This window comes from Elephas maximus, chromosome 2 (genome assembly GCF_024166365.1).
Source record: "Elephas maximus indicus isolate mEleMax1 chromosome 2, mEleMax1 primary haplotype, whole genome shotgun sequence".
NCBI classification, from domain to species: Eukaryota; Metazoa; Chordata; class Mammalia; order Proboscidea; family Elephantidae; genus Elephas; species Elephas maximus.
Genome location: NC_064820.1, coordinates 82,933,258 through 82,946,165, shown reverse-complemented (window position 1 = coordinate 82,946,165; position 12,908 = coordinate 82,933,258). Strand labels below are relative to the sequence as shown.

Here is a 12,908-nt window from a genome sequence, read left to right as displayed (position 1 = left end):
AACTTGTAATCCAGGCACACTGGGCTAACATTCTGATGTATTAGTTTAGGTCTTTTCATATGCAAATCCCCCTTAAAAAATATCATATTGAGATACAGTTTTATCACTTGCTTCTTTCTCTGTTTATCATGCACATTCTTTTCCATGCCACAAATATTCTTTAACAACTTCATTTTTAATGACTACATGGTTACCCTATATATTGTTGAAATAAATTTTATTTAACTTGTTTACAATTCTTGAAAATTTAAGTTGTTTCCATTTTTTTGCTGTCACAATCAGTGAAGCAACATGCATCATCGTAAGTATACTATTGCCAGCTCTCTATTTCCTTAAGATAAATTCCCAGGAGTAGAATTGTTGGGACAACTGCTTTGAAGAATTCTGTTGTCTAAAATTGCCTTCCACAAAGTTTATTCCCACTTACACAGTATTAGTGTGAGAGTGCCAGATCCCGGCATCCTCACGGATGCTGGATTTTGTAATACTTAAAATTGCTTGTGCCAGTTTGATAGGTGGAAATGGTATCTCATTTTTATTTGTATACCTTTTTTTTTTTTTCAGTACTATAAGAGTCGTTTTGTTTTTTGTACATTAATTAGATACTTCAGTCAACTGGCCTCAGAATACAATTTAGGATAAACTTTTATCTTGCGAGACCTATAAGCAAATGTGTGATCATCTCTTTAATACCAGAGCCTTTGTCTTCTGAAATGGTACTAAAGCCTACCTTTTCTTTTTTTTTTTTTTTTTTCTTTTCTTTTTAAAGAGTGGGACTTGCCTGTGATGTGAATTTTCCTCTGTTATCTATTTTGATGGTATTTAACCAAGCATAGTTGAGAACAAAGGTTATTCGTTATTTAAATTTTTTATTCCTTACCCGGGCATCTAATATGGTGGATGGATGGAGACAAATGAGCAAATGAACAAACACGCATTGAGAACGACAAGAAAAGTTGCATGTTGTATGGCAGGGCAACACATTGTGATCCAAGTTAGAATCAGTTTGTAGTTCTGTGGCAGTTCTGCTATTTACTTGTCTTATGACCTTGGCAAGCCTTTTAATCTCCTTGTGCCTCAGTGTCCAATGTCTTTAATATAAATCCCCTTTTTATACCTTCTCCCTGCTATTACCTTACTTCAGTTCTTTTCACCTTGTGCCTAAACTGTAAACCACTGTAAATTTTTCCTCACTGACAGTCCAAATGCTCTTTCCTTCGTTTATTCTCTTCACACTATCATCTAGTTAATCATTCGGCAGTACCGTTGCCATTACATCATTCCTCTGCTTGGTTAGATTTTCAACAGTTCCCCTTGGTGTGTAGGAGAAATCCAACCCCCCTAACCTTCCAGTTGCCCACCTCTCTACTTTTGTTCATAGTATTGTCTCCTCCAACAATTTGAATGGTGTTAAGCAGGGGTGTGACATGATCAGATTTGTATTTTTTAAAGATCTTCAAAATTTACAGGCATCTGGTCTCAAGTACGTAACAGTTTTAGAATCAGTCAAATACATACAGCTCGCACATAATTTCTGCTGACAAAGTATAATTAGAAAGGAATTAGGTAGCCTGAACCCTTAATTATTTAGAGTGGAGAATAAAATAAAGGAAGAATTTAAATACCCTTTTAAGACTTCTAACTCAACTGGATAACTCTCTTGAAAGCTATTGTTATACTTTATATTACTCTGGAAAGATGATTCTTTACCTTTTTCTTTTAGTGAAATTACTGGGTGATAAATGTTAGTGATAATGTTACGTGATAAAAATTTTCAAAAACTGTTACACAAGAAAAGAGCCCTGGTGGCACAGTGATTAAGCACTCAGCTGCTAACCAAAGGTTGGCTATATTCAAACCCACCAGCCACTCCGCAGGAGAAAAGACCTGATGATCTGCTCCTGTACAGATTACAGCCTAGGAAACCCTATGGGACAGTTCTATTCTGTAGTATAGGGTCACTATGAGTTGCTATCGATTCTATGGCACACAACAGCTACAACTACACAAGATATTTAAATCCTTATTTTGCTATAGGATTTGCCGTTATGTTTTGAAAGCTGAGACTAATAACTGCCATGACTTGATAATAACTTGACTAAATCAAGATGTTAAATAGAATTGTCATACATTTATTAATCAATGTAATTTAATTAGATTTACTAGCAAAATAAAAGTGTTGCTTTTAATAATTTGAATTAAATTTTCATGCACATTTGCTAATATGGGCCTTTTCTTACAGTTAACCTAGTCTCCACTCCAGTTGCACTTCCCATGCCTGCCCTTCGTCCAAGCTTGATAGCTGATCTTGAAGGCTTAAACTTGTCAGCTTCTTCAGCAGTCATCAATGTAAGTTTCGGAATACATTAGCTCAGTTTTCAAATAATGCCTTTTCGCCTTTTTTATTAAATTGCAAATAGTTGAAATGGACTCTCAGTCTTGAATAGTTCTTGTAACAACAAGCGTTATTCATGCATGACCTTTTAATTTTGTAAATAGTCTGAAATTTTGCTCTCTCTTCAAACCTTTGTCTTCTCTACTTATTTAATTATTATGTGTATGTTTTTCTCTGCTACTGTCATATCTATAACATGCAAGGGTTCTTTGCCACATTGAGTTAGTTTATATACATATTCTGTCATAAAGCATTGCTGTCTGCATTAACAGACTTCTATTCCCATGATCATTCTCTTTCTACCATACTGTTTTTTCACTATAGGCTGTTCAAATATGACTGTTTTCATTTGAAAGTCCAAGATTGCCTTTCTCTTTGCGTTATCTTCATACATTTATTTACATGCCTTGTTGTCCTAGGTGTCCTTGAATTGATTTTCAACTCATAGCGACCCCATGTGACCGAGTAGAACTGCCCCATAGAGTTTTCTAGGCTATAATCTTTACAGGAGCAGATCTCCAGGTCTTTCTCCCGTGGATCAGTGTCCCTTAAAAAATTATTTAATGTTATTTATGGTGTGTGGCTTGAAGAGAGGCAGAATGTCTGCCTGTCACAAAATAATATCCAAACTGTCAGCTTGTCATAGTGTCTGAAACTGCAATAACTTTTTCTGTGTTAGCATATTATATCCACTAACCTTTCACTGTAAATCAAGCATGCTGTCTTAGGATGTATAATCTATTGATATGCTTGACCTCCTATTAATTTGTTGTCAGAAATCTGACAAACTAAGAGATAGAACAGGAAGTTTTGATGGGAGTCAGGTAGCTTGAATAGGTCTGGGGTGTCAAATGATTCCCAGGGCTGGTGAGGCCCTGGAGGGTACATAATTGGTGATCTGAGATGCTGATAGGGGCATAGAACTGCTTCTGCCAGCAGTGAGAAAGAGAAACACCTACTTTTTGTATGTTATTACAAAAAATTCCCCCTTCAAAGCTAATATGTTATCAGGGGCATGCAATGAAATACTAAGAAGAGCCACATACATTCCTCTTGGCTGTGGTCATTGTGACTACAAAGTACAGGTGAAAACCAAGTTTTTTATGTTCTTTTTCAGTGTAGAATTAGATTCCTTCTTACCCATTCAGAGATGAGTAAGAAAGGTTTGAGGGTTTTAGTTTACCCTTCTTGTTTCTGAAAGGAAAGGCTCATTAAAAGGGGCGGAGGGAGCAGTGCAACTAAGCAGTTAAGTCTTTCATCCATTCCAGTGATAAATATTCGTTGAGCATTTGTGGTGGGCTCTAAAGAAGAAGTAGCGATCAAAACATCTACAGGAAAGTAGTTTCTAGAAGGGAGTAGGGAGCTCCTAAGAATTTGGGAGGCACTAAGGTTGTAGATAAATAACAACTTGGGGTCTGATATCAGATGCCCAGGGTGCAAATTTCTGCCCTATCACTTGCTAGCTATGAGAAATAAATTGATAAGTAACTTTTCTGCACTTCAGTTTCTTATGGGGATAATATCTACCTCACAGGATTGTTGTGAAATTAATGAGGTAATACATGTAAAGCTCTTAGAGCAGTGACTAGCACATTGTCATTCACTGAATACATATTAACTAATATTTTCAGAAGTGATATGTGAAAATGGACCCTGAGTAGACATTTATAGTTTATTAGCTATAAGAAGAATGCAGTTGAGATTAGAAAAGCTGGTGGTAAATCTTCATTCCTCACAAAGAAATTAAGAAACTCACCCTTTTACTAAGAAAAGCATTTATTGAGACAGTTTCTTCAAAAGAAAAGAAAAACAGTCAGCCCAAAGAGTGGGCACAAAAGGACTGACTACCTGAGTGAAGCAGGATCACCACATTCATCCCCCAAAGGCTAACAAAATGATTAAAAAAAAAAAAGTACTAAAAAGAATGGCAGCCAAAAATTCACCAGAAACAACCAAACAAGGAAGGAAGTAGAACTTAAAGTGGAATTTATAGAAAATAAATTGGAAGGTCTGGTGCAGAATTACATGACTTCTAATCCCACCTCCAGCCCTCAACAAAACATACTAAGAAAAGAAGGCGAAACCAACCAAATTGTAAGTTTTCTCTTTATGCCTAAAAATTTGGAGAGAAGTAGACTAAAGACCTAAAAGGAAAAATAAAATTAAAACTCTCAAGAATTAGAAGCCCCTATCTGGAAACTCTGGTGGTGTGGTGGTTAAGTGCTATGGCTGCTAACTGAAAGGTCGGCAGTTCAAATCCACCAGGCACTCCTTGGAAGCTCTATGGGGCAGTTCTCCTCTGTCCTGTAGGGCTGCTATGAGGCAGAACCAACTCAACGGCACCTAAAAACAATAACAATATAACATTATGGGGGCAGTGGTGGTTCAGTGGTAGAATTCTTGTCCTCTGTGCCAGAGAGACCTGAGCTTGATTCCCAGCCAGTGCACCGCAGGCACAGCCACCACCTGTCTGTCAGCAGAGGCTTGCACATTGCTAGGATGCTGAACAGGTTACTGTGGAGCTTCCAGACTAAGATGGACCAGGAAGAAGGGCCTGACCATCTGCATCTGAAAACCAGACAGTGGAAACCCTATGGATGACAACTGTCCAACCCACGACCGATCATGGGGATGGCACAGGACAAGGCAGCATTTTGTTCTGTTGAGCATGGAGTCACTGTGAGTTGGGGGCCAACTTGACAGCAGCTAACAACAACAGTATGACATTATAGAATCTCAACAAATATAGGAGCCTGTTTGGATTACAAAATGAAATTCATAGATAATAAATAGAGCCCTGGTGGCACAGTGGTTAGAAGGTTGGCTGCCAACCAAAAGTTCGGCAGTTCGAATCCACTAGCCACTCCTGGGAAACCCTACAGGGCAGTTCTACTCTGTCCTGTAGGGTCGCCATGAGTCAGAATCGACTCAAAGGCAATGGGTTTGGTCAGGTTTAGAGTAAATCCAAAACTTAAAAACCAATGCGGCACTCTAATTGAATAGAAAGGAGAAATAAAAGTAATTTATAATAAAGCAGTATTTACTTTGATATGTAATTGCCTGACCAAGACTACACTAGAGGGCATGATGAAGTAGTTAAATGTTTGCGCTTATACATAGAACTACTATGAATGTGGCAGCTATAAATACAGACTGATATAGATCAACTCAACTCAAATACTATGTCAACTCAAATGCTATGAGTTATGGTGTTGCCTGTCAGTGGCATAATTTTCCAAAACATTGAACACTTTTTCTGAACCCAAAGTAGTTGCATTCCTGGAAAACTGAGTATATTACAACTTCGCAAAAATTGCTTTGCGTTTATATATAAAACAGAGTTAGGTTTTAGGCTGAGGTAATTTTAAATAAGTTTTCACCTCATAAATGGCCAACAAGACATTTGAAATTTGTGAGGGACATAGTGCAAATCTTTATTGTATGGTTCTGCCCTGTTCATTGCAGGACATCTAGCACTCCTGATCTCCCTCCCCTAAATGCTAGTAGCATCCTTAACTGTCCCTCCCTCCGGTCACGTGGTAACCTCAAACTCTCAAAGCAGTACGATGTGGTTAAAAGCACAGGCTCGTGAACCAAACCACCTGTGTTTAAATCATGGCTCTGCCACCTTACAAGATAAGTGATCTTGGGCAAGTCATTTTACCTCTCAGTGCCTCAGTTTTTCATCTGTAAAACAGATAATAATGCTACCTACCTCATAGGATTGTTGTTAGTATTAAATGAGTTAGCATCCATTTATATGCTTGTAACAGTACATATGAAGCACTAAATAAGCATTTACCATTACTATTTTTTTATTACATTATTATATCTTTGTAAACAAAAGAAACTGTGTCCCAAGAAAATTGTGTTATCTTTCTACTGTTAAGGCTACGGATAGTCTCAAGCATGAAAATAACTATGAGTCTTTTGTTAAAATGGGGAAGGATGGGGACACTGCTCATTGCTGAAGTCAATTAAAGGGTGGTCCAAAATAGCGGAATCAATACCTGTGAAATTATGGTTACAGAATTGAGTGTAAATGATAAACCAACAATCAAAATTAGGAACAGGGGAGAGGAAAAGATGGGAGATATGCATGTTAATCATTTCTTTTCTTCATAGTAAGAAAGTAGTCAATAATATGTGAAGTTAAAACAGCTTTTGTTTTTGCTTTTGATGTTTAATGAAATTCTAACCTCTTAGTGGTTTTTGTATCCTCAAAGAACATTTACCTGAAGTTTAAGAGTTTTTTTTTTAATATTTATTTTCCTTTAACTAAAATAAAATTACAATCTTGTTCTTATAGAATAATTTTATATTTCTGTGTATCTGTTTACCGTCCAGGCTTACAGAGTGTCATACTCCCCATGGCTAAAAGTAGTATTTTGTTGTTAGCTACCATTGAGGTGGCCCCAGCTCATAGTGACCTCATGCAGAACAAATGAAACTCTGCCTGGTCCTGCACCGTCTGTATGATTGGTTGTGGATTGGACTGCTGTGATCCATAGGGTTTTCATTGGCTGGTATTCAGAAGTAGGTCACCAGGCCTTTCTTCCTCGTCCGTCTTAGTCTAAAAGCTCCACTAAAATCTGCTCAGCATCGTAGCAACAGGCTAGCCTCCGTGACAGATGGGTGGTGGCTGCACACGAGGCACATCAGCCAGGAATCAAATCTCAGTCTCCTGCCTGGAGGGTGAGAATTCTACCACTGAACCACCACTGCCCCCACTGTAGTTATGTTAACTGTTGTAGTTTTTAGATGACTTGCTGCTTTCTTTTTTGTACTTTTCTGTAATGTTCAAGCATTTTATAGTAAATACTAATTAACTTTTTAAAATTACAAAATTATTACTGTAAAAATGGGCACAAGTACAGAAACAAGCAAAATCAGATGATTACCCTTAAGAGAATTAGTCATTGGAAGGACACCCAAGAGGAACTTCTGGAGGGCTGATAATGTTCTGTTTTTTGATCTGGGTGCTTGTTACATGAGTATATGCATTTTAGGAAAAAATCATTGAGCTGTGTACTTAAGATATATGTACTTTTCTGTATGTATATTATACTTTAGTAAAACATTTTTTAAAAAGTGGACAAAAGTACACATTATTTACAGTAAAGAAGATATAGATGATATGTGGAAAATGTTCTATAGCAGTAATGAATAAATTCAAAGTTAAAGAATCTGTTTGCCTGTAACATTGGCAAAGATGACAAGAACTAGTGCTTACTGTTGGTGAGGGATGCAATGAAAAACATGTGCTGCTCCATTGGTAAAAATGTAATTTGGTACATTATTCTGGCTTACAATTTGACCATCTGAATTAAAAACAATTAAAATATACACTCTTTGACCCAGTAATCCTTCCACGTCTAGATATTTTTCCCCTAAGGAAATTATTAAAAATACAAAGATTTATTCACATAGTTATTTATAACCGAGATGTCTAGTGTTAGAAGAATGAGGGTTACATAAAGTATGTAAAGTCAAACTAAGGAATTTTGTATAGTCATTAAAATGTTCTTACTAAATAATGAAATGAGAAAGTATGGTATAATGTAAAGTGAAAAAAAGAGATTCAAAGCGCTAAGAGGTAGGCAGTTTGAATCCACCAGCTACTCCTTGGAAACACTTTGGGGCAGTTCTGCTCTACCCTGTAGGGTTATTATGAGTTAGAATCAACTCAATGGCTTCAGGTGTGGATATTGTCTATATTTTTTTTAATTGTACATACATACTGTGTTTTTAAATAGAAGAAAATAAAAAGTTGTTGTTGGGTGCTGTCAAGTTGGTTCTGACTCATAGCACCTGTGTACAACAGAAACACTGCCCAGTCCTGTGCTGTCCTCAGAATCGTTGCTGTGTTTGAGCCCATTGTTGTAGCCGCTGTGTCAGTCCATCTCCTTGAGAGTCTTCCTCTTTTTCACTAATCCTCTACTTTACCAAGCATAATGTCCTTCTCCAGGGATTGGTCTCTCTCAGTAACATGTCCAAAGTACAAAGTTTCACCATCTTTGCTTGTAGGGAGCGTTCTGGCTGTACTTCTTCCAAATCCGTCTTGATTTGTCTGCCTTCTGGCAATCTGTGGTATATTCAGCATTCTTTGCCAGCACCGTAATTTAAAGGCATCAATTCTTCAGCCATCCTTATTCATTTTCCAGCTTTTGCATGCATACGAGGCAATTGAAAGTACTGCGGCTTGGGTCAAGTGCACGTTAGTCCTCAAAGTGACATTTTTTGTTTTTTAACACTTCAAGGAAGTCTTTTGCAGCAGTACGTTGTTTGATTTCATGACTGCTGCTTCCATGAGCATTGATTGTGTATCCAAGTAAAATGAAATCCTTCACAAATTCAGTATTTTATCCATTTATCATGATGATGCTTATTGGTCCAGTTGTGAGGATTTTTGTTTTCCTTATGTTAAGGTGTAATCCATACCGAAAAAAATAATATAATGGGAAGGACATGAAAAGAGTAGAAGAAAATGCTTTATGATGTTTACAGCTTTTATGAATGATTAGGTTATGATTTATGTTCTTTGTGTGTTTAGTATTTTCCACATTTTCTCTAATCAAGGTGTGATATATCTATTATCAAAAAAGTAATGATTTTTTTAATAAAAAGGGAAAACATACATGAATAACTAGGATTCCTTTTTATTGACACATCCGACTTAGGATGTTTTTGCCTGTCTTGACCACTACTATTAATTAGTTGAACAAGTTGTTGGGTTTCTCAGTAAACTCTTACGTGATGGCAGGGTAGGTCTCTTTGTTTCTTTCTAACTCTAATGTTCTGTGAGTCTGTGAGCTTATGGTGAAATTTTAAAGATGTGACAATAGTTTCATTGGGATGATTTGGATAACAGGTTTGTGAAAATAAATAATGAAACATTTTTTGCTTATACGATAACTTTCTAGTCCATAGGTGATTTTTATTTATTCCAGTGGGTTATTTAAAATTTTCTTGTATATTTGGCAAAATGTGAATAGATTTCATTTTTTGAAATTACCAAAATACTTACAGCGAAACCTAAGGACAGCTCCATTTTCACACCAAATATTTTTCTAATGAAAAATTCACTATTTGTTCTAATCTTTTGAACTAAATGTTTAGTACACAGAGACGTTTTAAGCGTACTACCTAATAACTGTTATTATTATTGTAAGAAGAGGCCTGATTTTTTTCAGATTGTGTCTTAATTTTCTATTGCTGCTGCAACAGAAATACAACAGTAGGTGGCTTTAACAAACAGAAATTTATTTTCTGACAGCTTAAGAGGCTAGAAGTCCAAATTCAGTGTGCTGGCTCCAGGGGAAGCTTTTCCTTCTCTGTGTCAGCTCTGGGGAGCCCTGGTGGTGCAGTGGTTAAGAGCTCAGCTGCTAACCAAAAGGTCAGCAGTTCGAATCCACCAGCTGCTCCTTGGAAACTCTATGGGGCAGTTCTACTCTGTCCTATAGGGTTGCTGTGAGTAGGAATCAACTCGACGGTAACAGGTGTTTAGTTTGGTCAGCTCTGGAGGAAGGTCCTTGTCTCTTTGAGCTTCTATTCCTTGGTATCTTCATGTGGCTTGGCATCTCTCTCCCCATCTCTTTTCCTTAATCCACTCGTTTTATATCTTGTTAGGGATTAACTCAAGACAACCTGCATTAATCCTGTCTCATTAGCGTAACAAAGATACCCCATTCCCAAATGGGATTGTAACCACAGGCATAGGAGTTAGGATTGACAGCACCTATTTTGGGGGGACGCAGTTTAATCCATAACAGATTGTATGATAATAATAAATGCAGCCTTTGTTTCAGTCTTTCATGAGACTAATTGGCAGTCATCAGTGGATGGCTCCATAAATGAGGACGCGTTTTAGTACCTGTTACAGTATATTAGTGAACAAACTGGTTAACTTAGTTTGCTTTTTTACCGTGATATTGGTAGGCCAAGAATTTCTAAATTGTTAAACATCAAGCCCAGAGAACACAGAAACAGCAGTCTTTAGAATGCTAGACTTTTAGGGGGAATGAAAAAGAGTGGGGAGGGGACAGGACAATTTACATATAAGAATAAATGTGAACGACAGTACTGGTATTAAGAATTTTGGAGTGAAACTCCAATCTTTAGTGCTTTAGATGTATGTTTGGGGCACAAAAATATGAAAGTAAATACAGCAAAGTTACTTCTGAAAACTGACTTAGCACAGACTCTATGTTAGCTGATAAACATCAGCAGGAAACCTTGTAATAGTTTAAGGCAGAGAAAGAAGATCCTACTCAGGGAAACCTTGTGGCATAAGAAGGTCAAATTCTAGGGAACATCATCCTTTAAGAGGAGACAAAGGAAAGGGAGTCAGCGAGGAGGTAAATCATGAGAGCATGTATCAGGGAACTCATAGTCTAGTGGGGAAAGCAGACAAATCATTACAATGTAGTAGGTGCTGTACTGCCTAGGTGGCAGTGATCTCTCAGAAAAAATTTACATAAAAAAATTTTACATGTGACCTTGGAACTGAATCTTGAAGAATTAAGTAAGAGTTTATGTAGGTGACTAGAGTAGAAAAGGAATGACATCCGTGGCAGAGGAAATAACATATTTAAAGAGTTGGTGCATGAAATAACTTAAGTATTAGGAAAACAGTTCATTGTAGCTACAATATAGGGCGTGTAGGTTGAATCAAAGCAGCCCAAGCCCTGGTGGCTCAATGGTTAAGTGCTTGGCTGACAATCCAGAGATTGGTGGTTTGAACCTACCGACCACTCTGCTGGAGAAAAGACCTGGTGATCTGCTCCCTTAAGTGTTACAGCTTGGGAAACCCTATGGGACAGTTTTACTCTGTCCTGTAGTATCGCTAGAAGTTGGAATTGACTCAGCAGCACAGAACAACAACAACAACAATAGGTTGAATCAGCCAGATATACAGGAGTAGTATGTTGGTGACATGCTGTCTTAGGAAAACTGCACGAGAGATTTCTTAACTCATTGCTTTCCAGTATTTTCATGTCATGGTGGATATGGGAAAGTGGCAACGTTTGTAGTGTGTTCTGGGGTAAACAGAGAATGCTGCTGAAGGTTGGAGCACTTAGCCCAGAATCTCTAGCCACCACAGGCCACGCCTGGCCTTTCTGGGGGCTGCAGAATGTGGGAGGGCAACATCATGCACGCCTCTTACCCATTTGTATCATATTAATAGGGATGCTCTGGCTCAGCTGCCAGAAAGAGAACAGGTTTGATCCCCACAATCACAGCCCTAAGTGGAATTTAATTTAGGAGGGTGCATTAAGAAAAGTGATCATTATAGAAGACAGCAGTAACATATTGAAGAACAGTAAGTTAATTCTAAGAATAGTCCATGAAAGGGAAACCAGAATTGCAAAAAAAAAAGAAAACAAGTTCAATTTTATATACGCCAATTAACTATTTAATTCATTCATCAAGTATTTCTTCAGGACAGAGTATGGGCAGGTGCCAGAAACGTAGTGATGAACAAGATGGACAAGGCCCTTGCTCTCAGGGGATTATAGTTGAATGGGAAAATAAGGAAAAATTACCTCAAGGGTATGGGATTACAGTATACTAACTGCTCTTATTTTGTAACATATAGTTTTGCTTATTTGGAAATTTTTGTAGATACAAAATTGCCTTTATTTCACTGAGTATGTATATAAACACTGTTATTTTATATCCCGTAAACTCTACAGTTCTACTTATCTTCTTCTGTACCATTAAAGCTTAAAATCTAAGAAGCGTTACTTTTGACATTTAACACAGTTTAAAGTTTAGATATCTGAGCCACTTCTCTCTAGCAAGAAGTAGAAGAATCATTATTATGGTCCATGCTGTTCACTGCCTGCTGTCCCTGAGTTGGTGCTATAGAGCATTACTTCATCACTTGATAAATAAAGCCTTGCCATACCAGGGTAAAAACAGTGGCAACAGCAAAATTAAACGAGAACCTGCCCTGTTATTATGAATAACCAGCATGAGATTTCCTGTGACCAGCAAAAAGGTGGCATTAAGTTTAGCAGTATGATCAAGAAGCAATGTAACTAACTCCTCCCACCAAAGGATACAAAGAAGAAATCCCATGTATAGTCCATTTGAATTTGGGCAAGCAAAGGAAAGGCTTTTTTTTTAAATACACAAACTAAATTCAGCTTCTCAAATTAGCATTTATTGTTAGTGCTCTCAAGTTTCTTATGTAAGGAATGTAAGAAATTGCCTAGCAAGTAGGCTTATAGATTTTAGTATTGACAAAGATTTGCAGCTAATGAAGTTACACTCTGTGTGATTAAGGATGAGGTCCTGACCCTGTTTGTGTTATAGGAAATTAATTGGAAAATAAAGAAGAGTTTCTGTCACACCCACTTTTGATATGAAGGTTATGCTATGGATTTTAAAACAATACAAAGAAAAGACAAATCATAATTCATGAAACAGAATCTGATTGACACAGTCTGAAATTTACTAAAACAGTATTATATGGAATTGCAGTGCAATGAATTTCTCTTATATATGA

The 12,908-nt window shown here is 37.2% G+C and overlaps 1 protein-coding gene across 1 annotated transcript in view; it reads left to right on the top strand.

Moving 5' to 3' along the window:
• The window catches only part of AP3B1 (adaptor related protein complex 3 subunit beta 1), a 285,822-nt gene that overhangs the window by 211,684 nt on the left and 61,230 nt on the right, over positions 1–12,908 (top strand). The window contains exon 22 of the mRNA XM_049866363.1: positions 2,243–2,349. Within this exon, the coding sequence (XP_049722320.1) occupies positions 2,243–2,349 (107 nt within the window). The remainder of the gene's footprint in view (positions 1–2,242; positions 2,350–12,908) is intronic.